The 16,962-nt window shown below is 46.7% G+C and overlaps 1 protein-coding gene across 4 annotated transcripts in view; it reads left to right on the top strand.

Annotated features, from left to right (window-relative positions):
• Nucleotides 1-16,962, top strand: part of LOC115170531 (myosin-10) — a 67,736-nt gene that overhangs the window by 47,531 nt on the left and 3,243 nt on the right. For 2 of the 4 annotated variants that reach the window (XM_029726747.1, XM_029726748.1), the window contains 25 exons: nucleotides 127-279; nucleotides 413-586; nucleotides 681-854; nucleotides 1,642-1,756; nucleotides 2,344-2,406; nucleotides 7,887-8,080; nucleotides 9,784-9,905; nucleotides 10,203-10,272; nucleotides 10,507-10,667; nucleotides 10,825-10,933; nucleotides 11,100-11,231; nucleotides 11,674-11,880; nucleotides 12,043-12,180; nucleotides 12,293-12,416; nucleotides 12,510-12,681; nucleotides 13,414-13,771; nucleotides 13,916-14,122; nucleotides 14,206-14,310; nucleotides 14,744-14,896; nucleotides 15,047-15,295; nucleotides 15,431-15,643; nucleotides 15,823-16,035; nucleotides 16,173-16,334; nucleotides 16,443-16,571; nucleotides 16,706-16,918. In XM_029726747.1, the coding sequence (XP_029582607.1) occupies nucleotides 127-279; nucleotides 413-586; nucleotides 681-854; nucleotides 1,642-1,756; nucleotides 2,344-2,406; nucleotides 7,887-8,080; nucleotides 9,784-9,905; nucleotides 10,203-10,272; nucleotides 10,507-10,667; nucleotides 10,825-10,933; nucleotides 11,100-11,231; nucleotides 11,674-11,880; nucleotides 12,043-12,180; nucleotides 12,293-12,416; nucleotides 12,510-12,681; nucleotides 13,414-13,771; nucleotides 13,916-14,122; nucleotides 14,206-14,310; nucleotides 14,744-14,896; nucleotides 15,047-15,295; nucleotides 15,431-15,643; nucleotides 15,823-16,035; nucleotides 16,173-16,334; nucleotides 16,443-16,571; nucleotides 16,706-16,918 (4,110 nt within the window). The remainder of the gene's footprint in view (nucleotides 1-126; nucleotides 280-412; nucleotides 587-680; nucleotides 855-1,641; nucleotides 1,757-2,343; nucleotides 2,407-7,886; nucleotides 8,081-9,783; nucleotides 9,906-10,202; nucleotides 10,273-10,506; nucleotides 10,668-10,824; nucleotides 10,934-11,099; nucleotides 11,232-11,673; nucleotides 11,881-12,042; nucleotides 12,181-12,292; nucleotides 12,417-12,509; nucleotides 12,682-13,413; nucleotides 13,772-13,915; nucleotides 14,123-14,205; nucleotides 14,311-14,743; nucleotides 14,897-15,046; nucleotides 15,296-15,430; nucleotides 15,644-15,822; nucleotides 16,036-16,172; nucleotides 16,335-16,442; nucleotides 16,572-16,705; nucleotides 16,919-16,962) is intronic. The other 2 variants (XM_029726749.1, XM_029726751.1) reach the window with 1 other exon arrangement.

Consider the following 16,962-nt stretch of genomic DNA (forward strand, 5'->3'; position numbering starts at 1 on the left):
TTGTACACTCCTAACTGTTTCTGCATTCACTAACACCAATCTATGCAGGTCCATGAAGTTGGGTTAAGTAGATATAGACTGGTACCCAGCAGACTGTCGTCTATCTCTCTCTGGTTCTCTCCTCAGGCTGACTTTGCAGTGGAAGCCCTGGCCAAGGCCACATATGAGCGTCTGTTCCGCTGGCTCGTCCACCGCATCAACAAGGCCCTGGACAGGACTAAGAGACAGGGAGCCTCCTTCATCGGCATCCTGGACATCGCTGGCTTTGAGATCTTTGAGGTAAACTTATTTTCAAGATCATTAATCTCTTGTTGCAGACATATAATCATGTCCAAGAGAGGGACTGTCTTGTCTTATTGATCTGTAATACTCATCTCTCACATCTCTTTCTCTCCCCATATCCCTCCTCTAGCTGAACTCATTTGAGCAGATGTGCATCAACTACACCAACGAGAAGCTGCAGCAGCTGTTCAACCACACCATGTTCATCCTGGAGCAGGAGGAGTACCAGAGGGAGGGCATCGAGTGGAGCTTCATCGACTTCGGCCTGGACCTGCAGCCCTGCATCGACCTCATTGAGAGACCGGTCAGCTTTTCATCTTTACACATATAGGTGTATTTTACTCAAGATTATGTCTGAGAAACTTCATCAGATTATTCTCCTTTCTCTCTGTCTGCAGACCAACCCTCCAGGAGTTCTGGCCCTGTTGGATGAGGAGTGCTGGTTCCCCAAGGCCACTGATAAGACATTTGTAGACAAGGTGCTCCAGGAGCAGGGCACCCACCCCAAGTTCCAGAAACCCCGGCAGCTGAAGGACAAAGCCGATTTCTGCATCATTCACTACGCTGGCAGGGTACGTCCACGCAGAGCCTGGGTCTCAATACACTGAAATGACTTCCTCAGCTCGTACTCTCATATCGTATCATTGATTGGTGAAAACAAGGCAGTTCTGCCATATGAGCTCCCTTTTTCTGGTGAGGACCTCATTCATTCGAATAAACTGATTTGCCATTGACATTTTTGTTGCTTTGCCTGGTTAGGGGTTGCAGTGTTGGAAAAATGAAGCAGTGTTTTTGAAATTAGAATTATTGTTCAGCTCCATAATGTCTTGAGAAACATGTTTTCTTTCTGAATGACGTTGTAACCAGTCAATGTTAAAGTGCAGCCTTTGAGGCAGCAGACATGTCTCCACTAAAGCTCTAGTTAACAGGTAATTACCTTAGCACAAAAGCCCAGTTGTGCTCCCAATCTCCACATCTGGTTCACATTGGTGTGAGACCGATTTTACACTGTTACGTAATCAAGGATTTTTCAACTTTCACCTGTGTGGTCTCCCATCTGGAGAGGGCCTGTGTACATTCCAGGCCAGACTCCACAGGAAATAAAGTTCATATCATCTTCATTAATTTTCTTATTAAATTCAGATGTGCATTTTGTTCACAGCACCAGTAGTCCTCACACATGTTAAGACTTAATAAATAGGTTTTGTTTACAGCACATAAACTCATTTTCTCTTGACCAGGTATCTATTTAATTTGATCAGACATGAAAATCAGTGAGACAAGATTAAAGGAAGCTATTTAGCACTATGTACCAGTACATATAGCCTGTTAAGCTTAAGTCTGTCTGTCTCTCCTCAGGTGGACTACAAGGCTGACGAGTGGCTGATGAAGAACATGGACCCTCTGAACGACAACGTGGCAACGCTGCTCAACCAGTCCACTGACAAGTTTGTGTCTGAACTCTGGAAGGACGGTGAGTCCCCCATACTCTCTTCCTGTTTGGACCATGTAGTTGTCACTTTGTTTGAGTCTTGGTTGTTCAGTGACAGTATTGAAGAATCCCCTTAAAACCTGGAACTTAGGACAGTGGCTATGGTGGGAGTATTTGTACGCGCTCTCATCCATTAGACTTCTTGTCTGGTTCATATTCAACTGCTTGCTTCTCTGTGATGTGTATTGCCAGCCAAAATATTGTGCGTTTGTGAGGTAACCTGAAATATCCGCTCGTAAATCTCCTCCCGCCTTTTATTTCTCCATTTGGCACATCTACTTGTTTTAAAAAGCGATTGAGTTTCGTTATGAGTCATTGGACATCTACAATGTATACAGAAACAACTAATAGAAAGGAAAGGACTGAATTGCTTTGTTTTTGTGCATGGAATATTCTACTAGACCAGTAACAGCAATATGTCTCTGTCCTTTACAATGTACACAACTAATCATTGTTTGTGTGAGTGTGTATGCAGTAACATAATAAGAATAAATCTGTGTCTGCATGGATGTTTATGTAAAGCTGAGTTGTCCGTCACATCCTCCCCTCTCTCTGTTTCTGAGTTGTAGACATTCAGACCTTTCAGAGAGCCTCTTTCTATGACAAGGCCTCTGGTCTCCTTGAGCCTCCAGGTGAATGCACACGCTGCTGCTGCTCAGTAGGGTTCTTCCTGCTCGCTCACGGCTGCACTCTGCACACTTAGATGCACCCACCGCCTCTAGGCTTTGCATGACCCGTAATGCACTGTTGCTAAACAAGACAGTACCTTTCAGCAATGCTGGTTTGTCTGGTGCCATTCTGTCTCAGTCAAATCTCAGCTCAGATTGTTTATTTGAGATACCTGCACAAGGAAGCACCAGGATTGTTATAATTTGTTTGGAAGAGCCATCGTAGGTAGGACCTTGAAGAATACTAGCGTGGAGACATCTGCCGGTGTGGAGTAAATGTATGAGAAAAAGCCTGGACATTGCCAGGGCCATGGCTGTTTAATGTGTTCAACACTCACCTGTAAACTGACGTCAGTAAAGCTTGGAGCTGACTGGAGAGTGATGGATAGAGACCGACTTCCTCCACCACCTCTTTCTCAGGATATTTTAGCTACAGATCACACTGACTTTGCTGGAATTCATAATCCCTTTGGCATGGGCTAAGCCTGTTTTTTGAGGGTAAATCTTTTAGCAACCTTAACCTGCATGCCAGATCACTGATCTGATTTCCATAATCTTTTATTTAAAAAGATAGATTGTGAAATGAAGCTTTGCTAAAATATCACCCTGGAGATATCGGTGAAGCTGATGTGGAATGACAATGATTGAAGGAGAAAAGATTCATCAGTCAGTGTGGCTTAACCTTCGCACACACTCCTTAAACTTCTGTCACCCTTAGTTATTGAAGTAAATCAGAGCAGTCACTAAGAGAGTTAAGGGGAGAATATGATTCAAAGAGTTGTAATGATTCAGCACTGTTCCTGTTCCAATCAGTTGTCAGTCTTGACCATTGCCCTATGGTTAGAAGCCTGGTTCTGGTTCTCCAAACGGATCAAGGCTCTTTTCATCTGATGACTTTATCCTTTGCACCATCTATGAAGAATGTGTATGCATATGTCCAGATCCTTTCATAATAAGGCTAATGATGCTTACCATGCTAATGATGCTTACCATGCCAATGAAGCTTACCATGCCAATGAAGCTTCCCATGCCAATGAAGCTTACCATGCCAATGAAGCTTTTACCATGCCACATTTAAGGACAGCCGACTACACTGTGAAACTATGGTTTCCTAATAAGCCTCTAAAATCACATCAGAGGCATGATACGTCCCTGCCAAGGGAAATACTGATTGACCCCAACAGAGGATTTCTGAAAGATATTTCAGTACAGTATATACAGTTGAAGTCAGAAGTTTACATACGCTTAGGTTGGAGTCATTAAAACTCATTTTTCAACCACTCCACAAATTTCTTGTTAACAAACTATAGTTTTAGCAAGTCGGTTAGGACATCTACTTTGTGCATGACACAAGTCATTTTTCCAACAATTGTTTACAGACAGATTATTTCACTTATAATTCACTGTATCACAATTCCAGTGGGTCAGAAGTTTACATACACTAAGTTGACTGTGCCTTTAAACAGCTTGGAAAATTCCATAAAATGATGGCATGGATTTAGAAGCTTCTGATAGGCTAATTGACATCATTTGAGTCAATTGTAGGTGTATCTGTGGATGTATTTCAAGGCCTATCTTCAAACTCAGTGCCTCTTTGCTTGACATCATGGGAAAATCAAAAGAAATCAGTCAAGAAAAGAATTGTAGACTTCCACAAGTCTGGTTCATCCTTGGGAGCAATTTCCAAATGCCTGAAGGTACCATGTTCATCTGTACAAACAATAGTACGCAAGTATAAACACCATGGGACCACACAGCCATCATACCGCTCAGGAAGGAGACACGTTCTGTCTCCTAGAGATGAACGTACTTTGGTGCGAAAAGTGCAAATCAATCCCAGAACAACAGCAAAGGACCTTGTGAAGATGCTGGAGGAAACCGGTACAAAAGTATCTATATTCACAGTAAAACGAGTCCTATATCGTCATAACCTGAAAGGCCGCTCAGCAAGGAAGAAGCCACTGCTCCAAAACCGCAATTAAAAAAAACTGACTACGGTTTGCAACTGCATATGGGGACAAAGATCGTACTTTTTGGAGAAATGTCCTCTGGTCTGATGAAACAAAAATAGAACTGTTTGGCCATAATTACCATCGTTATGTTTGGAGGAAAAAGGGGGACGCTTGCAAGCCGAAGAACACCATCCCAACTGTGAAGCATGGGGGTGGCAGCATCATGTTGTGGGGGTGCTTTGCTGCAGGAGGGACTGGTGCACTTCACAAAATAGATGGCATCATGAGGACGGAAAATGATGTGTATATATTGAAGCAACATCTCAAGACATCAGTCAGGAAGTTAAAGCTTGGTTGCAAATGGGTCTTCCAAATGGACAACGACCCCAAGCATACTTCCAAAGTTGTGGCAAAATGGCTTAAGGACAACAAAGTCAAGGTATTGGAGTGGCCATCACAAAGCCCTGACCTCAATCCCACTAGAAAATTTGTGGGCAGAACTGAAAAAGTGTGTGCGAGCAAGGAGGCCTACAAACCTGACTCAGTTACACCAGCTCTGTCAGGAGGAATGGGCCAAAATTCACCCAACTTATTGTGGGAAGCTTGTGGAAGGCTACCCGAAACGTTTGATCCAAGTTAAACAATTTAAAGGAAATGCTACCAAATACTAATTTAGTGTATGTAAACTTCTGACCCACTGGGAATGTGATGAAAGAAATGAAAGCTTAAATAAATCATTCTCTCTGCTATTATTCTGACATTTCCCATTGTTAAAATATAGTGGTGATCCTAACTGACCTAAGACAGGGATTTTTTACAAGGATTAAATGTCAGGAATTGTGAAAAACTGAGTTTAAATGTATTTGGCTAAGGTGTATGTAAACTTCCGACTTCAACTGTAGATGCAGTAGTATAGCTCTGATTGATAGCCCAGTGCAGCACTGTCTGTATGTGTTCACCCTCGTTCACCAAACAGGTCAATTTCAGCTCTACTGTGTACCTTATGGAAGGAGAGATGGCAATTACATGCGTTCATAATTGGAATTGGTGGACGAAAGATATATTACTTTTGGGTTTTGTTGTGCTCTTTGTGACATATCTTTCTCTCTGAATACAGAAAGTAATTTATCCCCCAATGTGTTTGCTCTAGAGTATGATCATTCACACTTATCCCTTGGTAGCAGTATTTCTCCTTTTATGTTTTTGTTAAATCAAATGCATTAGATTGTGTCATTAAATAACATTGAGACGCCCAGTTGGTGTTCCATTTCCATCTTGTTCTTGTTTTGAAAATGATATCGCTTCTTAACTAATACAGTGCCTTCGGAAAGTATTCAGACCCCTTGACTTCAACCCTTATAATAAAATTGATGAAATATTTTTTTCCCCAGCAATCTACACACAATACCCCATAATGACAAAGCAAAAACTGTTTTTTTTTATATTTATTAAAAATAGAAAACAGATATACCTTTTTTACATAAGTATTCAGACCCTTTGCTATGAGACTTGAAATTGAGCTCAGGTGCATCTTGTTTCCATTGATTATCTTTGAGATGTTTCTACAACTTGATTGGAGTCCACCTGTGGTAAATTCAATTGATTGGACATGATTTGAAAAGGCACACACCAGTATATATAAGGTCCCACAAATGACAGTGCATCTCAGAGCAAAAGCCAAGCCATGAGGTTGAAGGAATTATGTAGAGCTCCGAGACAGGATTGTGTCGAGACACAGATCTGGTGAAGGGTACCAAGGGTGAAGGGTTCCATTCTTAAATGGAAGATGTTTGGAACCACCAAGAGTCTTCCTAGAGCCGGCCGCCCAGTCAAACTGAGCAATCGGTGGGAGAGCGCCTTGGTCAGGGAGGTGACCAAGAATCCAATGGTCACTCTGACAGAGATCTAGAGTACCTCTGTGGATATGGGAGAACCTTCCAGAAGGACAACCATCTCCGCAGCACTCCACCAGTCAGGCCTTTTATGGTAGAGTGGCCAGACGGAAGCCACTCCTCAGTATAAGGCACATGACTGGTCACTTGGAGTTTGCCAAAAGCCACCTAAAGACTCTCAGACCATGAGAAAAAAGATTCTCTGGTCTGAAGAAACCAAGATTCAACTCTTTGACCTGAATGCCAAGCATCACATCTGGAGGAAACCTGGCACCATCCCTACGGTGAAGCGCGGTGGTGGCAGGCAACATCGTGCTGTGTGGATGTTTTTCAGTGGAAGGATTGAGGCAAAGATGAATGGCGCAAAATACAGAGAGATCCATAATGAAAACCTGCTCCAGAGCGCTCAGGACTTCAGACTGGGGCAACAGTTCACCTTCCAGGACAATGACCCTAAGCATACAGCCAAGACAACGCAGGAGTGGCTTCGGGACAGGTCTCTGAATGTCCTTGAGTGGCCCAGCCAGAGTCCGGACTTGAACCAGATCTAACATCTCTGGAGAGACCTGAAAATAGCGGTACAGCAATGCTCCCCATCCAACCTGACAGAGCTTGAGAGGATCTGCATAGAAGAATGTGAGAAACTCCCCAAATATGTGTGTGCCAAGCTTGTAGCGTCATACCCAAGAAGACTCGATACTGTAATTTATGCTTCAACAAACTACTGAGTAAAGGGTCTGAATACTAAATTTGATATTTCAGTTTTACATTTTTTTTATGAATTAGCAAACATTTCTAAAAACCTATTTTGCTTTGTTATTATGGGGTATTGTGTGTAGATTGACGAGGGGGAAAAAACGATGTAATACATTTTAGAATAAGGCTGTAAAGTCAAAGGGTCTGAATGCTTTCCAAAGGCACTATATTAGTAATACTCTGAGGAATGCCTTTTTATCCTGGAGGTTGTTTTGTCTGTCCTAAATGGAGACAGCCAACTGGTCTCTAAAGGAAGGTGAGCTGCCACACACCACATTGAATAGTAACGTCTCTTCCCTTCAGTTCCCCTTGATCTCTGCAAAGAGCATTGCCTCATATATTGATGCTATCTGAATATGCAAACAAGATGGTATTGGTGATCTTTTTTCTCTGTATTCCATGGCAAGAACAACCACTGATCTAGCTAGTCTAATTACATTCAAATTAAACCAATTGACTGCAGTTTATGTAAAGGTGGGGGTGGAAAGGTCAAATAAAATGGCTCTGCTGTTCTTGGAAAAACAGCTGTATTATGAACATGTTTTGAGTTTAGTTGGATTAGTTTTTGCAATAGCTTGGTTCAGTCTTGTTTCCTTTGTCTGCTTTTAATGAACATGTAGTCATGCTAGGGCCAACCGCCCATCCCACCCACTCTGGCTGTCAGTCATGTTGTTTACATGTTACGCTTAGAAGCCCTCATCTGTCCTGGTCATGCCTCTAGTCCTTTGCTGCTTGATTATACAGTATATATGTTTAGTTCACGCACCAGTCACCCCTCTACCAGCGTCTACCCATCTAACTCCCATCTAACGCCCTTCTCTCCTCTCCCTCTTTCTTCTGTCAGTGGACCGTATCGTGGGTCTGGACCAGGTAGCAGGGATGAACGAGACGGCCTTCGGCGCAGCCTATAAGACCAAGAAGGGCATGTTCCGTACGGTGGGCCAGCTCTACAAGGAGTCTCTCACCAAGCTCATGGCCACTCTGAGGAACACCAACCCCAACTTTGTCCGCTGCATCATCCCCAACCACGAGAAGAGGGTGAGCAATGAGCAGCACACTAACCCCCCCCCCCCCCCCCCACTGACCACCAGTCCCTCCCCCCTCTGTCCACTGCAGCCCAGACTACAGCCCCCACACCACCCACCAGAACCCCTGTAGCTCAGACTACAGCCCCCACACCACCCACCAGAACCCCTGTAGCCCAGACTACAGCCCCTCTACCACCCACCAGAACCCCTGTAGCTCAGACTACAGCCCCCACACCACCCACCAGAACCCCTGTAGCCCAGACTACAGCCCCCACACCACCCACCAGAACCCCTGTAGCCCAGACTACAGCCCCTCTACCACCCACCAGAACCCCTGTAGCCCAGACTACAACCCCCACACCACCCACCAGAACCCCTGTAGCCCAGACTACAACCCCCACACCACCCACCAGAACCAGTGTAGCCCAGACTACAACCCCCACACCACCCACCAGAACCACTGTAGCCCAGACTACAGCCCCTCTACCACCCACCAGAACCCCTATAGCCCAGACTACAACCCCCACACCACCCACCAGAACCACTGTAGCCCAGACTACAGCCCCTCCACCAGAACCCCTGTAGACCAGACTACAGCCCCTCTACCACCCACCAGAACCACTGTAGCCCAGACTACAGCCCCTCCACCACCCACCAGAACCCCTGTAGCCCAGACTACAGCCCCCACACCACCCACCAGAACCCCTGTAGCCCAGACTACAGCCCCTCCACCACCCACCAGAACCCCTGTAGCCCAGACTACAGCCCCCACACCACCCACCAGAACCCCTGTAGCCCAGACTACAACCCCCACACCACCCACCAGAACCCCTGTAGCCCAGACTACAGCCCCTCCACCACCCACCAGAACCCCTGTAGCCCAGACTACAGCCCCTCCACCACCCACCAGAACCCCTGTAGCCCAGACTACAATCCCCACACCACCCACCAGAACCCCTGTAGCCCAGACTACAGCCCCTCCACCACCCACCAGAACCCCTGTAGCCCAGACTACAACCCCCACACCACCCACCAGAACCCCTGTAGCGCAGACTACAGCCCACACACCACCCACCAGAACCCCTGTAGCCCAGACTACAGCCCCTCCACCACCCACCAGAACCCCTGTAGCCCAGACTACAGCCCCTCCACCACCCACCAGAACCCCTGTAGCCCAGACTACAACCCCCACACCACCCACCAGAACCCCTGGAGACACACTCTACTACCAGGCCTCAGTGGGCCTTCTGCCTCCATAAACAACAGCTCAGATGGAAGGCTGGAAATGAAACAATAGCAGAGTGGAGAGTTATGTGCTATGTGGGCCTGTTAAGTGTTCCCTAATGTATTCCAGGGGATTTAGACTAGACACGCTTGTTTCTGCAGCGCAACCACAAATGACTGTCATAAATGGATGGTATGGATGGAGAAGAGGATATAGACACTGGTTGTTTTGGTGTGAATGTGTTCAAGTAGTTAATCTAGTCACTATGCAATCCTAATTGTAGAACGGCATGTTGCATAATATTACACAAATATATTTGAAGTAACATTGTTTCCCTATAAAACATTTTCTGGATGAAATTTTCAAAGCTGAATGAACAGTAACAGCATTTAGTTGCTATTAGTTTAGCATAATCTTCTTTGCATGAAGTTTGGTACTGTACCTATCCCTAACTTCTCACTTCAATGCCCCTCCCTCCTCCCCTACAGGCTGGTAAGCTAGACCCCCACCTGGTTCTGGACCAGCTGAGGTGTAATGGTGTTCTGGAGGGGATCCGTATCTGCAGACAGGGCTTCCCCAACCGTATCGTCTTCCAGGAGTTCAGACAGAGGTACTGTACTCACTGTACACACACCTCAAACGGACAATTTATGTATTTCAACCCAATTGATAAGTTCCTGTGTTTACTTTTGAGAGATAGATTATAGAGGACAAAGTGGCATTGGTTTCCCATTGCCCTGGGTGTTGTGCTTTGATTATCTCATGGAGCAGTTCTATTTCTGAACAGTGATGCTTCTGTAAGATCTGAGGCCTCTCACGTCTCTCCTCACACCCTGGTCCTAGTCAACAGGGAGGTGTGGTGTAATGACCCAGGGCCTTTACACATTCATGTCCACTCTGTTGCCAGGTATGAGATCCTCACTCCCAACGCCATCCCCAAGGGCTTCATGGATGGCAAGCAAGCCTGTGAGAGAATGGTGAGGATTTGTGTGTCACTATTTTCCTGTGTTTAGCACATTGAATACTTGGGAGAGGCTCTTTGTCCTTTTACAAGCTAGAGCACGGTAAGCATGTTAAATGTATATCGACTTCATTAACACCCATGACAGGATTTTTCCTTAGTATTTATAGGGCATCACTTAAATGACACTGTTTATTATGATTTGGCCTTCCTTCCCTGGATTTAAATCTATGACCCATTTTCACTACAGATCCGAGCCTTGGAGTTGGATCCTAACCTGTTCAGGATTGGTCAGAGTAAGATCTTCTTCAGGGCTGGAGTGCTGGCCCACCTGGAGGAGGAGAGAGACCTGAAGATCACTGACATCATCATCTACTTCCAGTCTGTCTGCCGGGGATACCTGGCCCGCAAGTGAGTTTTATATATGCAATGGCCTTACCTTTCCTCAATTCCTTCCTTTCATGACCACTACAACACTTCTTAGGACAGAAAGATGCCACAGATATATGTTTCATTTGACCTTCTTGGTCAGTATGTCTGACCATGTCTCCCCTCTCTCTCCTGACAGGGCATTTGCTAAGAAGCAGCAGCAACTGAATTGTCTGAAGGTGCTTCAGAGGAACTGTTCTGCCTACCTTAAGCTGAAGCATTGGCAGTGGTGGAGACTCTTTACCAAGGTGGGCATGTCTCCATTACAGTACATTACAGTATATCTACTGTATATGGCGAATCTGTCTTTGTAACACCAGCATTGTCGAGTCTCTCTATATAGCTATATGATAAGGCTCCTAGTCATCTACTTTTGAACAGTGGCTGACCCCAGGTCTGTGTTCTGTCCCCCAGGTCAAGCCCCTGCTGCAGGTGACCAGGCAGGAGGAGGAGATGCAGGCCAAGGACGATGAGCTTGTCAAGGTGAAGGAGAAGCAGACCAAGGTGGAGGGAGAACTGGTGGAGATGGAGAGAAAGCACTCACAGGTCAGTGTCCAGTCCACACCAACTACAGTAGACTACACTCTTAGAAAAAAAGGTGCTATCTAGAACGTAAAATTGTTATTTGGCTGTTCCCATTGGAGAACCCTTTAAATAACCCTTTTTGGTTCCAGGTAGAACCCTTTTGAGTTCCATGTGGAACCCTTTCCACAGAGGGTTTTACCTGGAACCCAAAAGAGTTCTACCTGGAACCAAAAAGGGATCTACCTGAAACCAAAAAGGGATCTACCTGAAACCAAAAAGGGTTCTACCTGAAACCAAAAAAAGGTCCTACCTGAAACCAAAAAGGGTTATCCTATGTGGACAGCCAAAGAACCCTTTTGGAACATGTTTTTCTAAGAGTGTAGATCCTAAGGATCATCCCTTTATGAATTTCAATTCCGCATTGTACCATTCATTCCATTATGCCCATGTTTGCATGGTGTAGCTGATTGAGGAGAAGAACATCCTAGCAGAGCAGCTGCAGGCTGAGACGGAGCTGTTTGCCGAGGCTGAGGAGATGAGAGCCCGTCTGGCCGCTAAGAAGCAGGAGCTGGAGGAGATCCTTCATGACCTGGAGGCCAGAGTGGAGGAGGAGGAGGAGAGGACCCAGGGCCTGCAAAGTGAGAAGAAGAAGATGCAGTCTCACATCCAGGTACTGATGAGACATGGAGACTGCAGAGTGGAAGCTTGAGAAGATTGAACATGGAAGTGGTTGCACGTATTTTATGACGTAAAATATATTTTCTGTGGACCCCAAAAATTTCTACCAGTTACCTTCTTAATAAATGCTGTGATTTTTTTTTTCTTCTTCCAGGACCTGGAGGAGCAGTTGGATGAGGAGGAGGCTGCCAGGCAGAAGCTGCAGCTGGAGAAGGTGACAGCCGAGGCCAAGATGAAGAAATTTGAGGAGGACATCTTGCTCCTGGAGGACCAGAACTCCAAGTTCCTAAAGGTGAGTGGAGATGAAAGGCAGTCTAGGGTTGAGAAATATTGGGCCTTACTAACATTATGCTGCTGGACTTTACTATCATTATTAACAACCTGACTCCTCTTTCCCCCTTCAGGAGAAGAAGCTCCTGGATGACCGTGTGAATGAGATGATGTCCCAGCTGACTGAGGAGGAGGAGAAGGCCAAGAACCTGGGCAAGACAAAGAACAAGCAGGAGGTGATGATGGTGGACCTGGAAGGTAGGTGTCCTCTTTACCTACAAGGTCTCACTAGTTATAGGTAGTGAGTGCAGACACTTTAACACCATCCATCTCCTTCCCTTCTTCCTTCAGAGCGTTTGAAGAAGGAGGAGAAGACTCGCCAGGAGCTGGAGAAAGCCAAGAGGAAGCTGGATGGAGAGACCACAGACCTGCAGGACCAGATTGCTGAGTTGCAGGCCCAGATAGAGGAGCTCAAAGTGCAGCTGGCCAAGAAGGAGGAGGAGCTGCAGGCTATACAGGCCAGGTGAGAGAGAGACAGACAGACAGACAGACAGACAGACAGACAGACAGACAGACAGACAGACAGACAGACAGACAGACAGACAGACAGACAGGGCCCAAAGCTGGATGGAAGCCACCTGGAGATGTAGTTTAGCTGTCTTTTGCCATTGGAAGGTGTGATAATGACTGCGAGGAAGTCTGTTTCTCTGACTGTCTTAGACTGAAGTAATTATCACATAGCTGTATAGCGCCGTCATCAAATTCCCTCCTATTTTTATTGTCTCAACACCTGTCTTTTATATGCCATATTTAACAATGGTAGGTCTACAGTTGGCCAGACTTGCACCGGTAATCTTGTAATCGGACTATTAAAACTCTATGAGCATTTACCATTTTTATGCCCTCTTGTCATGATACGGTGCTGACCAGACCACCCAGCAGCTATTTATTCAGGAGATCTCACTGGGTTGGAATGTGTAAATGTTGGCCCCACGTCTAGTCTGTGTTGATCACTGGCCATTAAAAACAATCCGCTCTTTCAGGACCAACTCACATACTCAATGGTAGTGACAAACAAGGTATCTGTGTTTATTTCAGGATATATTGTCTGATACTGCCACCCAGTGGAAAATACATGCATAGCAGCTTAGTTCAACTGTCCAAGCATAGGCCTATGACTATTTGGGGTCCTTTGTACTTGTATGACAATGTTTTATTTTGCATCCTAATAAAGAATTTTAAATGTGTGTGTCAGGGGAGATGAGGAGGTGACCCAGAAGAACAATGCCCTAAAGCAGGTACGGGAGCTACAGGCCCAGTTGGCAGAGCTGCAGGAAGACCTGGAATCAGAGAAGGTCTCCAGGAACAAAGCTGAGAAGCTCAAGAGAGATCTGAGTGAGGAGCTGGAGGCCTTAAAGACTGAGCTGGAGGACACCCTGGACACCACCGCAGCCCAGCAGGAGCTCAGGACCAAGCGTGAGCAGGAGGTGACGGAGCTGAAGAAGGCCATCGACGAGGAGACCAAGAACCACGAGGCCCAGATCCAGGAGATGAGACAGAGACACTCCACGGCCCTGGAGGAGCTGTCTGAGCAGCTAGAGCAGGCCAAAAGGGTGGGTGGCTTCACAACAACCGCATGGTCATGTTTAGTCAGAGAAAACGTTTCACTTGGATGAGGTAGTCGAGGTAGTACTTCCTCTGTTTTAAATGTTTTGTGTTGTCTGAGCACAAAACATTATCTCTTGGTCTGTGTCCAGTTCAAGGTCAACCTGGAGAAGAACAAGCAGAGCACAGAGAGTGCCAACAAGGAGCTGGTCAGTGAGGTAAAGGGGCTGCAGCAGGCCAAGACGGAGTCAGAACACAAGAAGAAGAAGCTGGAGGCCCAGCTCCAGGAGTTCATGGCCCGGGTCACAGAGGGAGAGAAGGGCAAGGTAGAGCTGGCCGAACGCTCCCACAAACTACAGGTGAGAGAGGGCCATTTGCAGCACACACACGTTAACCTCTGCTGGTGATGGTCTCTCAACTGTGCTGTTTGCTGTGTGTGCAGACAGAGCTGGATAGTGTGTCTGCTCTGCTGGAAGATGCAGAGAGGAAGGGAATCAAGCTGGTTAAAGACACCACTGTCCTGGAGAGTGCTTTGCAGGACACACAGGTGAGCTAGACTGGACAACCTCTCATCGGAGAGGAACACATCATGTGTATCTTAAAGGCCCAGTGCAGACAAAATCTTGTTTATATCATATTGTACAACAGCTGATGAAACTAACACTGAACGAATTTGATCAGTGTTATTTCCTGATAGTTGCATAAATTGTATTTTCAACCAGCAAGTCCTTCTAATCAGCAGGTTTGCATGCGTGGGAGTTTCGGCTTTCCATGGTGACATCGCCATGCGGTAAACTGATTTAATAGACCAATAACAAAGAGAGACCCAAACCTATCTGCCAATAGCAGCTAGTTTTCAGTTTTCCCCTCACCACTCCCAGACAGTCCTAGCAGAATTGTTGCTTGAAAAATATTTACTAAAAGCTATTTGTCTGTCTGTCTGTCTGTCCGTCCGTCCGTCCGTCTGTCTGTCTGTGTAGGAGCTTCTCCAGGAAGAGACGCGTCAGAAGCTGAACATGAGCAGTCGTATCCGCCAGCTGGAGGAGGAGAAGAGCACCCTGCAGGAGCAGCAGGAGGAGGACGAGGTGGCGCGCAGAAACCTGGAGAAACAGCTGTGCACACTGCAGGCCCAGGTCAGCACAGCGCCTTACAGCTTAAATGTATCTGTTCAAATAATATTACACATTAACTGCAACACAGATGATATCACCATAACAAGCTAGCACCTACTGTAGCTATCCTTCAGTGAGCATCATATCATTATAAACTTTATGTATGTGTAGCTGGTTGAGACCAAGAAGAAGCTGGAGGATGACGTGGGGATGGTGGAGGGTCTGGAGGAGGTGAAGAGGAAGCTGCAGAAGGACATGGAGCTGGCCACCCTGAGGCTGGAGGAGAAGGGCATCGCTTTTGAAAAGATGGAGAAGACCAAGACCCGCCTGCAGCAGGAGCTGGACGACCTCATGGTGGATCTGGACCACCAGAGAACCATCGTCTCCAACCTGGAGAAGAAGCAGAAGAAGTTTGACCAGGTTTGACTGATCACTCTAAGCCATCCATAATGGTAGCTAAATTGGCTTGGTCTTAGAGCACAGTATGGAATGGCATTGTGTAGATAGATGGTGGACATTTTCCCTCTGTAAGTCAGTGTTTGTCCTATGTTGTAGCTGCTGGCTGAGGAGAAGAACATCTCTGCACGCTACGCTGAGGAGAGGGACAAGGCTGAGGCGGAGGCCAGGGAGAAGGAGACCAAGTCCCTGTCTCTGGCCCGGGCTCTGGATGAGGCTCTGGAGGCCAAGGAGCAGTTTGAGAGACTCAACAAGCAGCTGAGGAATGAGATGGAGGACCTGATGAGCTCCAAGGACGACGTGGGCAAGAACGTGAGTGTTGCACTGAATACCGGTGTTTTGTTCAGCTGAGGGCAGAATGGTTTGTATCTGTTGTTTTCAGATGGACTGCTCTGCATCCTACAGAAATAAACTAGGTTAAACCTAAGCTTTTAAAAGCCAGTTCATTCCAAATAGCATCACCTCAAAGTATCTTCTCTACCACTGTCCAGGTACATGAGTTGGAGAAGTCCAAGAGGACTCTGGATCAGCAGCTGGAGGAGATGAGGACTCAGCTGGAGGAGCTGGAGGACGAGCTGCAGGCCACGGAGGACGCCAAGCTGCGTCTGGAGGTCAATATGCAGGCCATGAAAGCCCAGTACGAGAGAGACCTGCAGGGGCGAGACGACCAGAACGACGAGAAGAAAAGGGCGCTTGTCAAACAGGTGCATAGAGGACACATCACTTCCATACAAACAAGAATTGTGTGAAAAAATTCCAGGAACAATATGTTGTCATACACTCAGAGAATGTACATCACCCCCTTCCCCTCCTCTGACCTGGTCTGTCCTGGTCTCCTCAGGTGCGTGAGATGGAGGCAGAGCTGGAGGATGAGAGGAAGCAGAGAGCCCTGGCCGTGGCTGCTAAGAAGAAGCTGGAGATGGACCTGATGGACATGGTGGGACAGATAGAAGGCGCCAACAAGGCCCGTGACGAGGCCATCAAGCAGCTACGCAAATTGCAGGTAATAAACTCACACCGTCTGTAGAACAGACAAGACAAATAAAAAAAAGATAAAATTGATTATTTTGGTCAATAATGGGATTCGATCTATCTCCACTTTCTCCCTCAGTCCCAGATGAAAGACTACCAGAGGGAGTTGGAGGACGCCCGGGCCTCTCGGGACGAGATATTCTCCCAATCCAAGGAGAACGAGAAGAAGCTGAAGAGCCTGGAGGCCGAGGTTCTCCAGCTGCATGAGGTACAGTGGGCTGTAGTATTGCTCCTGTCATAACTCTGTGTTTTGGTCTGCGGTTTCCTGTAGTCTAGACTGGCTCATCTTACTGTGAGAAATGGTGACCTGTGTTTGACCTCTGTGTGACCTCTGCCCTGTAGGACCTGGCGGCGTCAGAGAGGGCGCGGCGCCACGCAGACCAGGAACGGGATGAGCTAGCGGACGAGATCTCCAACAGCACCTCGGACAAGTCTGCCTTGATGGATGAGAAAAGGAGGCTGGAGGCTCGCATTGCTCAGCTGGAGGAGGAACTAGAGGAGGAACAGGGCAACATGGAGCTGCTCAATGACCGCTTCCGCAAGACCACCATGCAGGTATGAGCCAGGAGGAAACCTTTTCAGGTTGCAGACTTGATCAT

Source organism: Salmo trutta, chromosome 32, assembly GCF_901001165.1.
Source record: "Salmo trutta chromosome 32, fSalTru1.1, whole genome shotgun sequence".
Classification (NCBI taxonomy): Eukaryota; Metazoa; Chordata; class Actinopteri; order Salmoniformes; family Salmonidae; genus Salmo; species Salmo trutta.